Source organism: Lithobates pipiens, unplaced genomic scaffold (genome assembly GCF_037356315.1).
Source record: "Lithobates pipiens isolate NorthernLeopardFrog02 unplaced genomic scaffold, aLitPip1_a1.2 Scaffold_19, whole genome shotgun sequence".
Taxonomy (NCBI): domain Eukaryota; kingdom Metazoa; phylum Chordata; class Amphibia; order Anura; family Ranidae; genus Lithobates; species Lithobates pipiens.
Window position 1 is genome coordinate 320535105 of NW_027507764.1, and position 19967 is coordinate 320555071.

Genomic DNA, 19967 nt, shown 5'->3' on the forward strand with positions numbered 1-19967 from the left:
CAAGAAATGTAAACATCCCTTGTAATAGGAATATGGCATGATCGGCCCTTTTTACAGTGAGATATGGGGTCAAGAAGACCCCACATCTCAACTCTAGGCTGGGAAGCCTAAAATAAAAAAAAAAAAAAAATGATCACGGCTTCCCAGCAAAGGCGGCACAGTTATTTGAATGCAGAGGCCGGGCGTGACATTATAACATCGCGCCCAGACTCCGAGCGATCATAGAGACTCTGGCGACAATCTGGTCCGCCGTAAATCTCTATGATCACCATCCGGGGGCTGGCGGATGCTGTGTCCAACTCACGATCAATCGGTGGAACAGCCACTATGATCATTATGGTGCAGGGAATCGCCGGCTGAAAATTCCGATATCTGAATGATGTCTGTAGCCTCAGACATCATTCAGATATATCCCCGGAAACTCAAGGCTGTCCCAGGACGTCCACCCGGCGCGAAGTGGTTAAACTGAAATAAACAGATTGCAAATGTTTTTATTATCTTTTAATAACATGTGCCCTAATCTTGCCAATGCTGGAGCACATGTCCATGTTGTACAGAAAGTTTTAAAATTGGCTGCAAATTATTTTGACAGCTGTAATTGATAGCTTTGTTGTTTTAAGAAAAGGGCACACAGACCCCCTCCAATAGGGTTAATGCATTTTGCAAATCTATGTGTAGCGCTGGCTCCTGAAGAGCACGTGCTATGTTTTTTTTCCTATTTAGAGTTCCTAAAACCATAGTTGGGTTTTAGGGTTAATTATACCAAATTATGGTTTCAGTACCAGTCTAGCAGCATTGCACTGGGTTCTGCTTGGCTACAGGTGTCGCTGTCAACACTGGCAAGTGTGAGAATGCAGTTTAGCTAGGCGTATTGAGTGCCATTCTTTCTCAGAGCGAGCCCAGTGGGTGTGTCATCTTGCTGTGCATTCTGGGATAGGGTACTTAAGGTACTGACATCACGTGCTTCTGGTTTCTGGTCCAGAAGGTCTTTCTGTCTGCTTGGTCCTGGTCCTCCTGACCAGCCCCCAGCGGTAATTCTCTGGATTTCTATAGTGAGAGACTTCCTATCTTCTGCAGTTCCAAGAGTACCTGAACTTCTTACTCAACCCTCTACCCTTCTTTGAGAGACTGTTTTGTCTACTTGTCAAATAAAAATCCCAAAAGTGGATCCAATGTCAGTTTCTACAATTCTTTGGGCCATCTACCTCGGGAAACCCCTAAACGCACACAAGGTCAAAAAGGTAACAGTAAGCCCAATAAAACCAGCCGCTCCTTCGGGGGTCAGTGCTACATATGCTAGACCACACCTCACAATTGCATTATACCCACTATATATTTTTTTTTATTTTAAATGTCTTATAGACATGTGCACTGAAAAAAATTTGTTCATTTTCGTTTTCATTTCATTCACTGTTTTGCTTTTTTCGTAAAATCGTAAATTCGGAAAATCTAAAATTAGTAAATTCGTAAATTCTGAAATTCGAAAATTTGGAATTTGGAAATTTTGTGAATTTTCACATTTCAATTTTTTCAGATTTCCGAATTTCCAAATTTTAGAATTTTGGATTTTCGGATTTCCGAATTTTACAAATTTCAGATTTTCGGATTTTAGATTTTTTGTATTTCCGAATTTCGGATTTTCAGAATTCAGAATTTTGATTTGATTTGAAAGTCCAAAGATGTGAAAATCTGAAAAAAAGAGAGAAAATCAGTTTAATAACTATTAAATTAACGAGTGTGAATTTATCCGAAGTTACGAATTATTATTAATTATTTATTATTAATTTGTTCTATTCCATTTGTTTAGATGCGGCATTCGTTGTTTCAGATAAACAACGAATGCCGCATCTAAACAAATGGAATGGAACAAATTAATAATAAATAATTAATAATAATAAAATTGATAAATTCATACTCCTTACGTTCACTAACAGACACATTTGAAAGGGAATTCCAATACCTATAATTTAATAGTTAGTTATTATTTAGAATTAAACAGATTTTCTTTCTTTTTTTCTGATTTTCGAATTTCCGAAAATTGGAAATTCGGAAGTTCAAAAATCCAAAAATTAGAAAATTGGAAATTCGTAATTTCGTAAATTCATAAATTTTGGAAATTTGTAATTTCGCAAATTTTAAAATTCGGAAATTTCGGAAATTGAAAAATTTGGAAATTCGGAATTAACGAATTTGTCAAAATTTGTTAAAAACCGAATTTCGAACTAAACGAATTGCACATGTCTAATGTCTTATCTGTTACAGTATTGTCTATACTTACTAATCTTAAAATTATAACCCATCATGTATATTTGCTCTTTAGTCAGAGAAGAAAAATAACGCTATAGTTCCATATTTTTCATAATTACTTTTTACGTCTAAGATCAAGCAATTTTTGACAAGGATGAAAGTTAACTCTTTAAAAAGTACTTTTATTACAAATGATTTTTATTTCTCAAAATACAAAAATATAATTTTACATGTACAAAAATAGAATGAACAAAGAATCACACACTCTCATTGAATAAATAACATAGCAAATATTACTTTAAAATAAACATTATCCATATCTCTGTTTTGGTTTGCTTTTTTATGTAAATGCTTGTTCACTGTATGGTTTATGTAAAATAGGGGTTTTAATAAACTAAAAGATATAAGGTAAATAAAAGATATTATGTTAAAGGCACACAACAGGTTTTTAGCATTTTTTTATTACCACGCACTTCATTAAAAATGCATTACTGTTACTTAATTGTTGTTTCATGTATCAAGGGTAAGAAAATAGTTATGAACATATCTACAGCATTTAAATATGTGGAATATGTTACTTACAGCAATCTATTTTATATTTAATATTGATAACTGCATAAGCCTCATTAATCACTTTCATCACCTCCGTATAAATCTGCCAGCTTTTTAAATCGTGGCCCCCACTCATTTAAATAATGATAATTATGATTTTCTTCAGGTGCAGGTGATTCCAAGGAACTTAGAGACTCAGCAATGGAATCATTTCCTTCATAGGCATATGTTGCAAGAGAATCATATGGAGGCGCAGTTGCGTCTGCATCATTTTCTTTTAGTCTTTTTTGAATGAAATCCTGTACATCAACATTTTCCCACAGAGGAACTGCTCTTTGTATGTGGAATATAGTATCAGGGATGATATCTCTTCTAGGTTTATTTTCCTCTCTGGCTTCAGGATTTCTTAACGCACCAATATCAAAAGCTTGAGTATCCTCTTCACCTCCTCCTTCATCATTATAGGTCACAACATTATCTCGCACATCATCCTTTGATACTTTAAAGGGCTCCTTTTTTCTTTGCCTCTTTAAAGCTGCAAAGAGGACGACTAATGCTAAAATGTTAAAATAGAAAAGAAAATGTTTATTCCAACAGAAACAATTATTACATTGTTTGATACATTGCCATCATGTCATGTTATTGCTAAGTATATATATATATATATATATATATATATATATATATATATATATATATATATATATATACAGTATCTCACAAAAGTGAGTACACCCCTCACATTTTTTGTAAATATTTTATTATATCTTTTCATGTGACAACACTGAAGAAATTACACTTTGCTACAATGTAAAGTAGTGAGGGTCCAGCTTGTATGACAGTGTAAATTTGTTGTCCCCTCAAAATAACTCAACACAGCCATTAATGTCTAAACCGCTGGCAACAAAAGTGAGTATACCTCTAAGTGAAAATGTCTAAATTGGGCCCAATCAACCATTTTCCCTCCCCTGTGTCATGTGACTCATTAGTGTTACAAGGTCTCAGGTGTGAATGGGGAGCAGGTGTGTTACATTTGGTGTTGTTGCTCTCACTCTCTCATACTGGTCACTGGAAATTCAACATGGCACCTCATGGCAAAAAAAACTCTGAGGATCTGAAAAAAAGAATTGTTGCTCTACATAGAGATGGCATAAGCTATAAGAAGATTGCAAGATCATACAGCGGTTTAACAGCACAGGTTCCACTCAGAACAGGCCCCGTCATGGTCGACTAAAGAAGTTGAGTGCATGTGCTCAGTGTCATATCCAGAGGTTGTCTTTGGGAAATAGACATATGAGTACTGCCAGCAATGCTGCAAAGGTTGAAGGGAGGGGGAGTCAGCCTGTCAGTGCTCAGAAAATATGCCACACACTGCATTCAATTGGTCTACATGTCATCCCAGAAGGAAGCCTCTTCTAAAGATGATGCACAAGAAAGTTTGCTGAAGACAAGCAGACCAAGGACATGTCCTGTGGTCTCATGAGACCAAGTTAAACATTTTTGGTTCAGATGGTTTCAAGCGTTTGTGGCAGAAACCAGGTGAGGAGTACAAAGACAAGTGTGCCTTGCCTACAGTCAAGCATGGTGGTGGGAGTGTCATGGTCTGGAGCTGCATGAGTGCTGCCCACTACAGTTTATTGAAGGAACCATGAATGACAACATGTACTGCAACACACTGAAGCAGAGCATGATCCCCTCCCTTCGGAGGGTCGCAGGGCAGTATTCCAACATGATAACAACCCCAAATACACCTCCAAGAGGACCTCTGCCTTGCTAAAGAAGCTGAGGGTAAAAGTGATGGACTGGCCAAGCATGTCTCCAGACCTAAACCCTATTGAGCATCTGTGGGGCATCCTCAAATGGAAAGTAGAGAAAATCTGTAAGGTGAACTTACACTGGTCCTCCTCCTCGCCCAGTGACCTGGATCTCGGCAATCTCCGGTTCTAAGCCCTGGTATATCTGCCAGGAGTCCAGAGCTTAGAAATCCCCTGAGCTGAGTGTCCACAATGTCCCTCATCAGGAGGAACATTTTGGAGCATTTTAATTGGTCAGTGCCATCACATGGGTGGTGCCGACCAATCAACAGCTTTAAGCCCCGGACTCCTGATGCAGATACATTCTGCTATACATTCAAAATACATTCTGCTGTTTTTCCTGAGTATGGGGATACAACATGTGTGAGACTTTTTGGGAGCGTAGCTGTGTAGATTTATTTTTGGAAATTAAGAAATAAAAGAACAATTTTTTTTTCTTATCTCAATTTTCAAAACTTTGTGACAAAAGTGAGATCTGAAAAATGCTCAACATGTCTCTCAGCAAATAGCTTGGGGTATCTACTTTCCAAAATGGGGTCTTTGGGGGGTTGTGCTATCTAGACATTTAATGTTCTCCGAAACTGTGCTAGGAAATGAGGAGTGAAATAAAAAATGTACACCCTTAGAAAGCCTGAAGGCGGTGATTGGAATTTAGGGGTCCTGTACACAGTTAGACTGCCAAAAATTACAACACATGGGGCATCCCCATACTCAGGAGAAGTAACAGAATGTAAGTTTTGGGGTTTAATTCTACATATAACCACGACGTGTTTGAACAAAATATCATTTCGTGACAACTTTGCGTAAAAAAAAAAAAAAATGTAATATTCTCAAAACTTGTGGCAAAATATAAACTATTCCATGGACTCAACACGCCTTTCAGAAAATAGCTTGAAGTTTCTTCTTTCCAAAATGGGGTCATTTGGTGGGGGTTGTGCTATCTTGACATTTCCTGGCCTCCGAAACTGTGATAGTTAGTGAGGAAGTGAAATCAACATTTTACACCCTTAGAAAGCCTGAAGGTGGTGATTGATTTTCAAGGTCCTGTACAGGACTAGTCTCCCAAAAAAGTATCACACATGTGGTATTCCCCTACTCTGGAAAAGTAGCAGAATGTATTTTGGAGTGTAATTTCACATATGCCCCTGGCATGTTTGAGCAATATATCATTTAGTGACAACTTTGTGCAAAACAAAAATACGGTTTTTAATTTTCCCGCAACTTGTGGCAAAATATAAAATATTCCATGGACTCAACATGCCTCTCAGCAAATAGCTTGGGGTGTCTATTTTCCAAAATAGGGTAGTTTTACGGGGTTTTGTGCTATCTTGGCATTTTATGGCCTTCGAAACTGTGATTTAGTGAGGAGTGAAATCACAAATTTACGCCCTTAGAAAATCCTGAAGGCGGTGCTTGGTTTTTGGGGTCCTGTACACAACTAGGCTCCCAAAAGTTCTCACATATGAGGTATCCCCATACCCAGGAGAAGCAGAAGAATATATTTTGGGGTGTAATTCCACATATAATCATGGGACGTGTGAGCAATATATCATTTAGTAACAACTTTTAGTAAATGTTCTTTTTTTGTCATTTTTCAACCACTTGTGACAAAAAAAATTAATTGGGCTCAACATGCCCCTCAGCAATTTCCTTGTGGTGTCTACTTTCCAAACTGGTCATTTGGGGGGTTTGTACTGCCCTGCCATTTTACACAGGAATGGTGGGGACCCCTCATAATGAGCACAGCAGGGGTACAGCCCCAGGAGGAAGTCAGCACAGGGATGGTGGGAGCCCCTCACAATGAGCATAATGGGTCGACAACTGTCATATTGAGAAAGGTATTTTTTACTTTTTAAATCCATCATAACGAATGTTCATAATTGTTACGAAAAGCTAACAAATACAAATTAACGGCTAATACAAAAACGGAACAAAACAAATTTATTGACGGTGCACATGTCTACTGTACAATCATTTGGTTACTTTTGCCATAGTCTATGCTGTCACAAGTCCCCTTGATAATATATATATATATATATATATATATATATATATATATATATATATATATATATATATATATATAGGTTCTAGGATGAGTATATAATAGTTTTTGATTTCTCTGCTTAACAGAGAGACAGCTACGTACATTTAATTGCTGTCTGCTTAACAGAGAGTGGTGATAATTATAGGTGGCTAATGTAGACTGCTCAGTGTGCTCTGGTGCTGCACATGCTGTCTTGAAGTTCCACTATGTCCTAGCAACTATGAAAAGTGCTGGATTGTAGGTGGAAATAATGCAGATGGGAGTATGAATATTCATACAGCCCTAGCCAATTACAAGGGGGGATATGCCTAGGCATACCTGTATTTATATACAAGGAGAACATGGGATCTTAGTCTTTCCTAGCAGAGGATTGCACCAGGCTGGGGGAGAGGCACTTCCTCCCCTGACACTTGTTGTAATATGATCTCAGGTAGGCGATCAGAGGGCCTGAAGTCTGCAGGGCTGACCCTACCATAGCTGACAGCTTCAAGAGCCATGTGAGTACAAACACTCTAAGGAGCCTTAGACGGGTAATTTCCCTATTGTTCTAAGTCACCTGTGGTCCACACAAAGAGAACACTGGCTAATGTTCTTAAACCTTTGTCCAGGACTGTCTATTACTTTTCTAAGGGACATTTCTCAGTTCTGCAATGAGTTTGCTGCTGCTGTGAAATAGTAATTTTCTGCCTTATGCAAAAATTTTAGCCAAGTTTTCAGCCAAGTTTCACTAGGAAAGTACTGTAAGTTAGAGTCCTTGGTGTGAATAGTTCAATTTGGAAATATCCCACTATATTCCTATAACCTATCCAAGTTCTCCAAAAAAACAAAACCCCTAGACTGGTCATTGGAGTGATGAGCTGAAATAATTGTGTGTACTTGGCTGTGTGAAGCTATCTTTTGCCTAGCTGCAAATTAAAAGTAGGGAAGACCTGGGCAACATGTCAGTGGCTCCTATGGGGTACTGCTATGCAGGCATACCCCACTTTTAAGCACACAATGGGGTTTATTTACTAAAGTTGGAAAGTGAAAAATCAGGCTCACTTCTGCATAGAAACCAATGAGCTTCCAGGTTTTATTACCAAAACTTAATTGAACAAGCTTGGGTTAGAAGCTCACTATGCAGAAGTGAGTCTGATCTTTCACTTTCCAGCTTTAGTAAATAAACCCCATTGTGTACTTAAAAGTGGGGTATGCCTGCATACAGTGCCTTGAAAAAGTATTCATACCCCTTGAAATTTTGTCATGTTACAACCGAAAACATGACTGTATTTTATTTGAATTTAATGTGATAGACCAACACAACATGACACATAATTGTGAAGTGGAAGGAAAATTATGAATGTTTTTCAAAATTAGGGAGTCCCGGAACAGCTGAGGCTCTTGTGCACATTGCTGGATTGAGAGGGGGCCCAGGTGAGTACTGGGGGGGGGGCTGTCGGGGGAGCTGCACCCGAAAGTTTTTTTTACCTTCATACATTGAATGCATGAAGGTAAAAAACATTCAGCCTTTACAACCACTTCATAAGTTAGTTTTTCACATTGATCAGCAATAGGGATATGTGAAAATGAGAATTTTTGGTTCGCTAAAAGTTTGCCATTTAAAAATGTAAGTTAATAAGAGATGTTAAATTATTTTTGTGGTTTTAAGTGTTTTTCAAATGTTTACATTTTTAAGCTTTGATTTTTTTAACAATAATTTTAACATTATTTTTCTAGATACACATTGAGAGCACTCAGAAAACAATTCAGTGGTAATAGTCATTGGCGTGACTTTGTTTATTGCACTGAGCTGGTGCTGATGGTTTTATTTATCAACAAAGCCAAGTGATCACATCTCTATGTTGATAAACAAAGCCATTTATCACCAGTTCTGAGTTTAGTAACAAAGCCATGTGATCTCCATGTGAATTGCTGACACAGACAGACTTTTTTAACAAAAGCATGTGATCACCACATCTTTGCTGTCATAAGGATCATGTGGCCTTTTTAGAAAACAGAGAGTTAAATCTAGGGTTGATGTTGGGTATAGAGTTTAGGTTAGTGTTACCTTTAGCATTGGAGTAAGTGTTTGGGTTAGTGTTAAGGTTATCTTTGGCTTTGTTTATGAACAAAGATATTGATTGCCATGTTGGTTCTGGCTTGTTGATCTCATTGCTTTGTTAGAATTTTTTCAAGCAATTTATGAAATGTATTTGATTAAGTTCATCTTGTATGAGCAGATGGCTAATGTAATTCATCTTCACTCGTCATTATTTATTAGGTTTCCATTCCGTTTTCATAAAGCCATATTTTTATTGTTATTAGTCTTATTTTAGATAAATATCAGTAGCTTATTTTTTTAATTAATTTTGAATGTAGTCTCCTGTTTGTTGGTACAATTTCTTTGTAAGCACACATTCAATTTGCTTTACTTTGAGTTGTGTTATTTTCTTCCCATCAAGTTTTAACTATTGCCTACTATATCACTTTAATTTGTGCACTTTTCAAATAGTTTCCTTTTCAAAATACTTATTAACCTCCCTGGTGGTATGATTATTTCTGATTTTAGGTGCTAAAAGCAGTGCAATTATTTTGCATGGAAATTTGGCGTTTTATATTGCAGGACTAAAAATTCTTAGGAATAACTCTCTTAAATCTGTTCAAACAAGAGTCTAGTAGACATCCTGGGTATGATAAAATTTATAATATAATAAATAATGATAATAAATAATAATAACAATTATTCAATAATGTAATCAAATCCAAAAACACTGAAATTTACTCATTTGCAGAATTGTCACTGTCATTAGATTTAGAGTTTGATGACGAATTTCCCCACAAATCTCTATCGCTCAATTCTGCAAGTGATTCAAATTTATTATCGCTGTTTTCTAGTTGGTCTAAAATCACTTTTGACATAAGGGACACTTTTTGGTTGCTATGTACAATCTCCAAATTCCAGGCAGAAAAAAAACAGTATTTATAATATAAAAGTGCATGCAGGGCACTGGACAGACCACTAGGGACAAAGGGGTTGTGTATTTTTTTTATACAGTACTGTAATCTGCAAGATTACAGTACTGTATGTGTTTTGTGTATTTTTACTTTTTTGAATTTGGTGCCGATCTCCGCTCCCATGCGCCGTAACGTCGCAGGGAATGGAGCTCGGCGGCACTCAGGCACTGTGTGAATCAAGCGGAGGACAGCTCGCACACACAGCATGGAGGATATCGCTGGATCCAGGGGACAAGGTAAGTAACCTCTCCCTGTATCCACTGATGCGATCCCGAGTCTGGCTCGGGGTTACCGCTCGTGGTACTGAAATTGCAGCCCGAGCCAGACTTGGCATTACCACTAGGGAGGTTAATGTGAAGCATATATGTTTTTTTAGACAACCATTTTAAATGCTTATTTTGATGCATGGTTCAAGATAAGGCATAAATACATAATAAGGTGTCATCATGTGTTATTGTCTCCTTGCCTTTGTTAGAGTAATTTTCTATAGCCAAAGGTGATATTCTGACAGAAGTGTATTTTGTATAATTTCACAAGCACATCTAAACTCTCACTAATGTCCTCTTTAATTATCAACCACAGTTACCAACATAGAGTGAATGGTTCATACATCATTAGTAACTTACTCAGAAGAATCAAGATACAAAGTAAAATTGCAATTAATGCTCCAGTGCTCAGTCCAGCTGGGAGTAAAAAGGCTTCTGCATTGCATGACAGCACATTTCCCTTCTTGTCACAGGCACATACTTGTATAGTTAACGTTTCAGTGCTACTTTGAACTGGGTAATCATTGTCAAAAATTATTATTGGTAATGCATATGTACTTATTTTATTCCGGTTATATCTGTTTCTCTTTGTAAGGATACTTGCAGTGTTGTCTGTAATTTAGAACAAACAGAAAAAAAAATAGGGGTTATCTGATTAAGAAAAGCAACATGTTCTGGCAAAGATAAAATATAAGCCTTACTTACCTTTATTGTCTAGGACTGTAAAGTTTGGATTGACAGAAAATTCTGGAACCATCTCAAAGAAAAAAGTATGTCCTCGAAGAGGCTCATCTTTGTCTATAGCACTTACTGTTTGAATAAGCTGTGAACAAAAAAATATTTTAGAAATAAACTAGCCATATTCCTAGGTCATAGTCCTTTACTGTAGAAAAATACATGTGTTGAGTTAAATTTACTAAGGTATATATGTAGTAGCAATGCAACATTTTTTGTGTCATAGTTGTGATATATGTAAATGCTCCTAATGAAGCAGGAAAGGTAAAACTATTAAGGTGAGATGAAATTTACAGTATTCAATGCACTTTGCTCAATATACATTCTCTATTAGTACTGACGTTTTTTATCTTAATGTTAACTATGTTTACTTCTACTATAATCAGTAAAACATAAAGTAAAGGGTAGTATATTTAAATTTATATTTAGTATTAGATTAATATTGCTTAAGCCATGATGAAAATGCCTGTTGTCTTTTGTTTCAGTACTCTGTAGGGATGAGCCAAACACCCCCCTGTTCGGTTCGCACCAGAACCTGCGAACAGACCTAAACTTCGTGCGAACTTTAGAACCCTATTAACGTCTATGGGACTAGAATGTTCACAATCTAAAGTGTTAATTTTAAAGGCTAATATGCAAGTTACTGTCCTAAAAAGTGTTTGGGGACCTGGGTCCTGCCCCAGGGGACATGGATCAATGCAAAAAAAAGTTTTAAAAACTGCAGTTTTTTCAGGAACAGTGATTTTAATAATGATTAAAGTGAAACAATAACAGTGTAATATTCCTTTAAATGTGGTACCTGGGGGGTGTATATAGTATGCCTGTGAAGGGGCGCATGTTTCCCGTGCTTAGAAATGTCCCTGCACAAAGTGTCATTTGTGCAGGAAAAAAAGTATTTTAAAATCACTTGCGGCTATATTGTCGGCTCCCCGTAATACAGAGAACACTCAATGAGTGTTCTCTGTATTAGCCGACAATTCATTCATTCATTAATAAAAAATAAAAAATAAAGCGTGGGGGTTCCCCTAAATTCAATTACCAGGCCCTTCAGGTCTGATATGGATATTAAGGGGAACCCAGTGTCAACTGCTCCTGAAAAAACGTCAGTTTTTAAAACTTTTTTTTGCATTGATCCATGTCCCCTGGGGCAGGACCCAGGTCCCCACACACTTTTTAGTCCAGTAACCTGCATATTACCCTTTAAAATTAGCACTTTATATTTCTCCCATAGACTTGTATAGGGTGTTCTGGCTTTTCGAATTTCCCACGAACAGCCCAAATTGTTCACTGTTCGCTGAACAGGCGAACAGGCAATGTTCGAGTCGAACATGAGTTCGACTCGAACTCGAAGCTCATCCCTAGTACTCTGTATCACTGACTGTGAGCAACAATGCAAATTAGAAAGTTAGAGTGAATTCATAACTCATGATCAGCTTATAATAAGCAATCCAGAAAATACTCAGCTCATTTGTGTCGGTTTTTCATTTAGGCAATTAGTATTTTCAGAAATAGAGGGTAGCAATGGCAGCCACCATACTTCCTCAGTACTGGCTTTCTTCAAGATACAATGCCCTTTAGTGAGGCTGAAAACAAATAATCCACATACTTGTTACTTTAAGAGCACAATGTATTTTTGGCATACAAACAAGGAATAGTCTATTTAGTGGGACCTAAGAAAAATGCATGATTGCCTGTTTTCCATGTATGGTAACAATTACCCATTTGTTGCCCATTTATTGCAGTGCTTGTCCATTTGTTTCCCATGTTTTATAATCATTGCTGTATTTGCTTACATATTATCACAAATGCTTATTTTTTACTGTTTGTTGTAACAATCGTTCATTTGTTGCCTGCATATAGTCACAATTTGCAATTTGATGCCCACATATCACAATTGCCTGTTTGTAGTTTGTGTTTTTTTACCTAAGTATTATCAGTCAGCACATTGTGTGGGGGACTATATTTCGGTGATTTAACCACTTGCCGACCTCCTTCCACAGATATACAACTGTATGTTGATCCGTGCATGAGATAGTGTGGGTGCACGCGCTGGCTTGCCGACTCAGCATCCGCCAGCCACCCACAAACGCAGTACAGAGTGGCAGAATGGGGATCTGGCTATGTAAACAAGGCGGATCCCTGTTCTGACAGGGGGTAGCATTGAGATCTGCTGTTCCTAGTAATCAGGAACAGCGATCTCTGTGTTATCCCAGTAAACCCATCCCCCACACAGTTAGAACACACCCAGGGAATACAGTTAACTTCTTGATCGCCCCCTAGGGTTAACCCTTTCCCTGACAGTGTCATTTAAAAATTGATCAGTGCATTTTTTAGCACTTATCACTGTATTGTTGTCACTAGTCCCCAAAAAGTATTACTTAGGGTCAGATTTGTCCACTGCAATGTTGCAGTCCCGCTAAAATTCACAGATCGCCACCATTACCAGTAAAAACAATAAAAAAAGTCCCTAAATATATCCCCTATTTTTTAGACATTATAACTTTTGTGCAAACAAATCAATATATGCTTATCGGGATTCTTTTTACCAAAAATATGTAGAAGAATATATATTGGCCTAAACTGATGAAGAAATTAGATTTATTTTTTTTATTTTTTTGGATGGGTATTATATTAGAAGGTAAAAAAAAACTATTTACTTTTTTTTCGAAATTATAGCTCTTTTTTTGTTTATAGTGCAAAAAATAAAAACTGCAGAGGTGATCAAATACAAGCAAAAGAAAGCTCTATTTGTGGGGAAAAAATGACATTTTGTTTGGGTACAACGTCGCGTGACCATGCAATTTTCAGTTAAAGCAACCCAGTGCTGTATCATAAAAAGTGGACTGATCATTAAGGGGGTAAATCCTTCCGGGGTTGAAGTGGTAAATCCCATACATCTATGAACCCCTTCAATTAGTCCCAAAAGTCATTAACAGTTGTTAGATGTGGCTTTACACAATTGAATTGGCTTGCAAAACAACATGAAAAGGTTTTCTCACTAGTATATTATTCTTTAGCAAATTACACCTAAGCAATATTAGAGGCTGATTTTGATAAAATTCAGTGAAAGCAAAATGACTCTGCTCATGCCTATTTCCCCTAATTTTTTAATGCTTACTATAGAGTTTTGACTTGAACTTTTAGAAAATAAAAATGTTGTACATAAAGGGTTCATATTTCTAGCTGAGATTAAGACATCAGATATTTTTGGCCAACGATTTGTCCAGGTATCATATATTAGAGGAAAGATTGTAATTTCTTTACTTGCTTTCCTTGAAAAAACAAACAGTGAAATGTTTGTTGGGCAGACATTAACTTTTAGCTTTAGATTAAATCAATACTACTTGACAACTTAATACGATAGAGCAGTAAACCATAAGGAAGTGTCTGACTTTTATACAAGTATGCCTGTAGAGTGTGAGTTGATAAATAATTGCAAGGTAGTAGTGATGAATATACACTTCTTTTTTGTAAACATATTTTGCATTTCTTTTTTAACAGTAAAACACAAACCATGAAAAAAATACCTTCATACACAAAGTATTCTATGTGTCAAATTTAGGATTAGAAGTTTAAATAAAAAAATTGCAATGCCACAGTAAGTACAAGGAAGAATATCATACATACAGCAGACAATTTTTATCTCAATCATTACTACCACATTATACAACGCCACATTCCAATGAAAGGAGTGTATGAGTGGAATGAATACAAGACCCCAAATGTTCTCAGTTTTTTGTGCTCAAAGCACCTAGATATATTTGTTCAGATTATAAATGATTAGAATGACCCTGTTGTTATCATTCAGCTAAAGAGGAAGAACATGTTTTTTTCCATGTTAATGGTATGACCTTCTAGGCATAGAGATATAAAGTGTGTAAATGTTTTTTTTAGCATATTTAGAAAGTTGTAAGTCCTTTTGGAGTTAAATTGATTAGGAAGACATAAAGCAGTTGCAGTGCAGTTATGAACATTATCTAGAAGTCCTGGTGTTTTCACATGTACAAAGGGTATGAAAAAAAGTTGGCTGCATCATTGCAGCCTCTAAAGCATAAGAGGGAGAAGTGTAGGTTTAATATAATGTATATACTTTGTCTGGGGTATAATTGGGGTATAACTGGCCTGATGAAAGAATTTCATATGCATCCCATGGTCTTTGGATTAAATCATGGAGCCCCATGAATAATAAGTGTCCTCAAACTCCTGCCAGTCCCCGACTTAGTTAGTTAAATAAGTTGGTTAATGTCATCCATCTTTGGATTTTTTGGTGTCTACAACATAGGAAGGGAAGCATTATTTAGTGTTGCATAATGTTTGAAAACCAATTTGGTCCCATCTTTTTTGTCTAATTTGTTATTCAAATTCTGTTTGGAGAGGGATGCATTATGTTTACCAAACTGGGTTTAAGCTGCCTGGCATTGTTGTAGATAAAATAAATACAAATTTGGATGAGACTCTGAAACTCACTTGTTGAAATGACTTGAGCTGTGGAGTACACCTGATGAATTGACTTTATACCATAGGAAAACCAACATTGTGATTGGGAGACCGTGAGGAATTCTGACAGATTAGTCCATATTGTGTTCTCTAAAGCATTTTATTACTATGTATAGAAAATAGTGGCATGGGTACAGGGAGAGTGCTGCTGTAATGTTCACAGGAACACAGTGTGAGCATTGCTAATGCAACCAGCTAAAGCCTGTAGAGGACACCCATACCAAATTCCTTAAAGTTTTGGATCCTTGGATCACATATGGAACTCAAGTGAACATAGACAGGGCCTTGATTTCAGTGAAACTATAATTCACTGGCAATGTAATTTAGCTGGACCATGTGGAAGAGTCTCTCCCATCCCTACCCTCCCTCCTCTCCCCCTCTTTTCCCTTCAGTTCTCTCCACCAGCATCATGAACCATCAGCTTTGGAACCGGCAGTGATCTACGCAATGATGATATATACAGTGGGGGCAATGCTGAGAGGGTATAATGGTGACCTATACAGTGAATAGTAACCTACTGATGGTGCTGAATAGCATAAGTATTTCCTTCCACGCTCAAAATGTATGTCTGTTTTACCAGGAAATATCAGGATTGTACTGGAGTGGCTATGCAGGATACTAACTGGAAATTAACCCCTAGGGATATAAGCTAGTAGGACTATAAGATATTGAATGGAAAGTGTGGTGTTTACTAAGTTGGATCCCGAGTGGAAGGAATTGTTTTTACTTAGTATTCCCATTACTTGAGCCACATATAATATGGGAGTAGCACAGCTACTTTTACAATCCTCCCATCGTAACCAATTTACAGGAGGTGGAACCTTCACGGCCACTCACCATAAATGACGTAAAGTGCACCAAGATGGTACTGCCTCAGATGACGTCCACTGACAAAATGTGTAAGGCGGGGCTATGCAAATACCTAATTTGTTTGGTTTAGCGAAGTTTCGGTCTGTGGAACATTCGCTAACCTAGAGTGTTTGTTTTTGCTTTTTAAGCTGTATTGGGTTGGACTACCACCAATGTTGTTTTAAAGGAGATTCTTGTTTTAAAATCAATTTGTTTTAATAAAAATTACTTTTCAGATTTATACTGAGAGCCCATCTCTTTTCTGTATGAGGATACAATATTGGGGGTATAGAGAAGTAGACTGCTACACTCTGACCCAGGGTTAAAAGAACATTCCAACGATCTGTTGAAAAGCTGGAAGCTTTGGATGTTTCAGGACATGCAAAAGGAGGGAGTGATTGGTCCGTCAACCACCACCTATTTACTACATGCAGTTTACCCCTGCAGGGTTGCTGAGATCTGGTGAGTAGGTATTCAAAAGGGGAGCACAAAAGTCACCCATCACTTTGCGCAAGGATTGGAAATGAATTCCAGCACAAGTTACTCTGAATATTGCACAAGTCAATTGAAAATTATTATTAGCATCAAGATAAGATTGGACTGCCTTTAAACATTGATATATACATTTACTTTTTTGTTTTTGTTTTTGCACTGTGTTTAGTTTAAGATTTTTATTCTTCACACTTACCACTTCCACTTCCACTTCACACTTACCACATTGAGTGTAGCTAAAAACACTTACATGTGCTGTTTTTTAGAAGTTTACAATTTATGTCTGAGCCCTTGTACACATGGTCGGAGAATCTGTCGGAATGAGTCTTATCGGACCGCGTCGTCAGATAATCCGACTGTGTGTGGTATGCATCGGACTGATTCCGTCCAAATCTCCGTCCGATCCAAATTTCCAACATGTTGGAAATATTTCCCGACCAACTGGGCCGGACGGACCTAATCCGATCATGTGTAGAGCATTTTGATCGGACCAAGCACCACACATGCACCACACATGCTCAGATCAAATTCCTACATCAAAGCTATTGGCTACTAGCCTGAATGTGGTCCCATCATAACGAAATTACGTCATCACGTTCTGAAAGATCGGATTTTTCGCCAACTTGGCCCGACCGTGTGTATGCAACAGTTTCGGACACAATCCGTCGGACTAAATCCGACGGGCAAAATCCGACGGATATGGTTGGCAAAATCTCCGACCGTGTGTACGTGGGCTAAGAGGAGACTAGAAATATTCAATTATGTTGTCAATATATATATATAATTGGATTTTGATGAATGCACATTTTTTTACAGAAGGTTCTATTATCCTTACAAGGTGGCGTATTTGAACACACCAAATTCTTACACCTGAGTGCACTCTCATGTGAGAAGAGTGATTCATTAAGATCACTCTTTAATTTACAGGCAGCGCCACTTTCCCCTAACTCACATGTATTTAATTTAGATAGAGATATGTTTTATGGTAGGTAGGTAACTGGTCAGAGGAGTGTTGTGCAGTAGATGTGTACAATAAGATGTCATGTAATTGTGTGTGAAGCTGCCCATTTTATCCGTAATCTTAGGAATATGGGCATACTTATGTCAAAACAAACAAGTAGTCTATCAGCCTTGTTGTCGAGTTTGTAACTTCATTGAGTGGTGTATAGAAATATTTTATTGTTTTATTTATTTATTTAGTTCATGCACCCCTTTTTTCTAGCCAGTTCATGTAGTTGAATCTATAAGAGATGTTGCATTCTTTTTAAGACATTTCCTCACACTGGAGAGGACATGGCTTTATTCGTTTTCCAGTAATCAGTGATCCTATGCACACACACTCTACAACTTTAGAATCATTTAACTATTGTGGGTTTCAAACACTAGTATATTGTCACTCAAATAAGTGCTATGCTAATACCTCAGTTTTGCTCACTATAACTAACTTCTAACATTACAATTCAACACTGCATAATTTATTCAATTAAATATGCAAACAGCAATTGCCCACCTCCTTCTAGAAATGCTAGTTGCCTAGATGTTTATAACTTCAATACATAAAGAATCAATAACCCATCACAAGCATAATAGCATAATGTGTACAGTAAGTGTGAGATTCTGTATACTTCTTCTATGTCAGTGTCTCAAAAAGTACTGAAACCCCTGGATGATAGCTAAGCAGCTAGCCATTTTGAAAGAAGCAGTTTGCATTCACAGGGAACATATTCTGTTGTGAATGTAAATGTGAAAATCTGGCACAGCTCTTGGCTGACATATTAATGCCAGATTCCCCAGAACAAATTAAGGTGTTAGGATTTTATTTGCTGGAATGTTTATGAAAAGCTACAGTATACGTCCACTGTAGTGTCATGGCTGACACAGAAATGGGAGCAACTGTTCCCCCTTACATCAGAAGACAAAGCACTTTCACACATGATTTTTATTGACAAGCACAATTTTTACTGGGTGCCACAAGCCACACAGCATACTGATTTCGGTATGCATTTCTAAAACATCTGTGCGCATGCATAATAATGCATAAAAGTCCCTTCTGCAAAAAATTATTACTGTCAATGTTAAAACTCAACACTAGACATAACATTTTTTTTTCTTTTACATATTTAATTAGTACATAAACAATGTTATTAGTTTATTAATTCAGGAGCACTCCACTTCACTGAGTAATTCTGTTGTGGAGCGATGTTCATGAAGGATACTAGGGGGGTTATTTACGAAAGCCAAATCCACTTTACACTGCAAGTGCACTTGGACATGCAGTCACTGTAGATCTAGGGGGGACATGCAAGAAAAATAAAAAAAACAGCATTTTAGCTTGCACATGATTGGATGAGCTTCCCCTCATTTCAGATCTTCCCCTCAGATCTACAGTGACTGCACTTCCAAGTGCACGTGTAGTGCAAAGTGGGTTTGTTTTTAGTAAATAACCCCCCTAGGCCTTGTTCCAGTGTTGTGCCTCCACCCCCTTGATCTACTGTCACATTCAACAGCACAGCAAAGGTGATATGACTATGATTTGCAAATGACACAACACTGGAACTTGTGTCATTCATAGACACCATTCTGATGCAGTAAGGAGGAAGTGAAGCTTCCCATTGTACATATCACAGTCGTTCAGGAGAGCTTAAAAACTCCTAAACTAAAAAAAATGACATGGCTTATATGTTCATGAAGAGTTTTAAAGACATTGGGGATTATTTACTAAAGGCAAATCCACTTTGCACTACAAGTGCAAAGTTCACTTGAAATTGCACTGAAAGTGCACTTGGAAGTGCAGTCACTGTGGATCTGAGGGGAACATGCAAGGAAAATAAAAAACAACATTTTAGCTTGCACATAATTAGATGATAAAATCAGCAGAGCTTCTGTTCATTTCAGTTCTACCCCTCAGATCTACAGCGACTGCACTTCCAAGTGCTCTTTCACTGCAATTTCAAGTGCACTTTGCAATTGTAGTTTGCACTTGTCGTGCATAGTGAATTTGCCTTTCGTAAATGACCCCCATAGAAACAAAAAAATTACTCGGCTGGGAGTTGGGCTTAAATCCCTAAAACTAGTTTAGTGTAAACATAAAGGTGCCTGCTTCCAAAAAATGAACAATACAGCTGCCTTCCCAAAAGTATAATACTATTACACAATGAAACCAAAAGATGAAACCAGAGATAAATCAACTTTAACATAATATAGCTACAAAAAAAGTCCAAAAATAAAGCCCATAGATCAAAAAGTGATGATCCCACACCACAGAAAAGTGATCTTCTTATAACTGAAGAGTGATCCTCCAGCAAATGACCATTCCCAATGTGAGAAGGGCCCACTCTCTCCTGCTCCAGTGACCTCTAAACAAATAAAGGTCATAAATGCTTCAGGATATTGATTAGCCCCTCAGAATCTATCACAGTCTTTCATCAGACCTCTGTCACTTCCAGTTACATTCAACGTCACGTTTTGCCCGAA

At 37.3% G+C, this 19967-nt stretch overlaps 1 protein-coding gene across 2 annotated transcripts in view; it reads right to left on the bottom strand.

Moving 5' to 3' along the window:
- Positions 1-2408: 2408 nt before the first annotated feature.
- CDH9 (cadherin 9) overlaps positions 2409-19967 on the bottom strand; it is a 406872-nt gene continuing 389313 nt past the window's right edge. The window contains exons 10-12 of one of the 2 annotated variants that reach the window (XM_077492039.1): positions 10626-10743; positions 10281-10532; positions 2409-3355 (exon numbers count right to left, since the gene is read on the bottom strand). In XM_077492039.1, coding sequence (XP_077348165.1) covers positions 2874-3355; positions 10281-10532; positions 10626-10743 — 852 coding nt within the window. In that variant the 3' untranslated portion in view covers positions 2409-2873. Of the gene's footprint in view, positions 3356-10280; positions 10533-10625; positions 10744-11862; positions 12239-19967 lie in introns of those variants that run through there. The other variant, XM_077492040.1, reaches the window with a different exon arrangement.